This window comes from Eucalyptus grandis, chromosome 9, assembly GCF_016545825.1.
Source record: "Eucalyptus grandis isolate ANBG69807.140 chromosome 9, ASM1654582v1, whole genome shotgun sequence".
In the NCBI taxonomy this organism is placed as follows: Eukaryota; Viridiplantae; Streptophyta; class Magnoliopsida; order Myrtales; family Myrtaceae; genus Eucalyptus; species Eucalyptus grandis.
Window position 1 is genome coordinate 35,574,781 of NC_052620.1, and position 2,113 is coordinate 35,576,893.

The window sequence follows — 2,113 nt, forward strand, 5'->3', positions numbered from 1 at the left end:
TGTTGTTTATATAGCCTCCACGCGCTCGGCAAGTGGATTCCATAAACAGGCCACGCTCTCCATCCACTCAGACGCTTTGCAATCTTGCAACCTTGGGGATTCCTCATGCAGAGCCAACTTTCGTCGAGAGCGGGGGAGAAGGCCGAGGCCGCTGACGCTCCGGGTAACAAGCTGTTGCAGCAAGCTCCAAGCCGCCATTTTTGGGGCTAACGACGGGCTGCTCTCGACCACGTCGTTGATGCTCGGCGTCAGCGCCGTCAGGGATGATCACCGGTCCATGGTCCTCTTGGGCATGGCAGGGGCTCTTGTGGGTGCTTTAAGCATGGCGGTCGGAGAGTTCGTCTCGGTCTCGACCCAGAGAGAGATCGAGTAGGCAAACCTTGAGAAGGATGCCTTTGTGGCAAAGATGGAGAAGCCTTGCTTTTGTCACATGGCCGGATTGGGGATGCGTGTGTGGTTTTTGCAAACTAACGCCAGATTCCATAGATCATCTCTTCTTTGGGTGTCACATCACTGCCAACTTTGCTTTCTTTTGGGTGGCTAGATGCAACCTCCTTGGCGCAATGGGACCTGGTCTGAGAACTTTCGGTGGGCGATGAAGTTTCTCTCTAGTAAGGATTTCTATCGGTCCATTGCCCGCTTTTCGTTTGGTGCTCTGTCACCATATTTGGAAGTTTAGGAACGATATCCTGTTCAAAGACCATACTTTGGCGGTTCCAACCGTTTAGAATCATCTCATTAAAATTGTTAAGGATAAGGCCTTTGCTTTCAGAAATATCGAGGATAACCAAAGGAACAAAAGACTTTAGCATAACTGGGAGATAGATCCTTGTGTTTCCATAGTCCTTGGAGAGGATCAGAGACTGCTTTTGGAAGGTTCTTGGCACCTAACTTCTCAATCTTAGGATGGTTGTTGTTCGTCTATGGCAGTCACTCATGCCAAGGGGTTCTTTCATAGTTCCTCTTGTTGTAGTGAGTTGTGCAGGCTTTGCATGCCTTTTTCTTGTTTGCCGCTCTTTTATTTAGCGGCCCTCTTGTGCATCCAGCTCTCTTCCATTCACTAGGACTTGTTATCTTATTGAGTGTAAGTTTTGTAATACCGAATCTTGTGTAAATCATTGATTTAAGCTTAATATATTATTACATTTCACCAAAAAAAAAAAAATATCACCATCGCTATTGCTAAGCACGACAGGACCAACTCGGCAGAGCCAACTCAGCGGACCCCTACTGGAAGCACTCCGCATAGGATGTTGATCTGCAAAATCTCGGAAAAGGGGTCGCCGGCGACAGGGGTGGATCCTCAGTCGATCACGCTATTCTCGCCGAGATCGCCTGCGCTGAAGGTGTATGCGGAAAACACTGCGAAAGCAAAGCGGGAAACAATCTGCAAAGAAGAAGCTTTACCCAGCCCTTACAAAGCCGCCGCCGCGTCTGCCTTGGCTTTCCTCTGCGGGTCATTGTTTCCTCTGTTGCCGGCCATCTTCATCGCTCAAAACACGCTCAAAGTCGCGATTGTCGTGGTGGTTGCCTCCATAGCTCTTGCTCTGTTCGGAGGCATCGGAGCTCATCTCGACGGTTCGTCGGTGAAGGTCCCGGCCACGAGGTTTCTAGTTGGTGGGAGGATTGCCATAGGAATCACCTACGGGTTGCTCAAGCCTTTCGACAAAGACGATGACAAGTAGTTTCAAAGGCAGCCACACCTGTCTCGTCAATTTCTCTCTGTTGACGGCTAGAACTGACAGTTGGTACCCATAAAATCCGTTGCCGCTTTTCCATTCTCTGTCTTCTTCATTGATATGTGACAGATGACATGCATAGATGCACTGCTACTTTTCCATTCCGTCTTTTCTTCTTCTTGTAGTTGTACTGCCGCGGACATTGAGACTATAGATTCCATGTCGTAATGTAAAATACGATACAGAAGGAGAAATTCGCACGTATGAAGTTGGATAAGCTTTTGTTTTGCAATACATCTTTTGGTGAATTAAATTTCGAACCAAGACCTCTCCGCAGGCCATCAAGTCCAGTGATCTCATGTCATAAGGTATCGGCATATCTTAATTGTATAAAATATGTCAGTTAAAAAGCATTCCGTGCATGCCCTTGATGC

The 2,113-nt window shown here is 47.8% G+C and overlaps 1 protein-coding gene across 1 annotated transcript; it reads left to right on the forward strand.

Annotated features, from left to right (window-relative positions):
* The first annotated feature begins 1,250 nt into the window (after positions 1-1,250).
* Positions 1,251-1,685, forward strand: LOC104420743 (vacuolar iron transporter homolog 5). Its single transcript, XM_010032531.2, has one exon. It carries the CDS (start codon positions 1,251-1,253, stop codon positions 1,683-1,685), a length of 435 nt encoding a protein of 144 aa, XP_010030833.2.
* Positions 1,686-2,113: the final 428 nt, after the last annotated feature.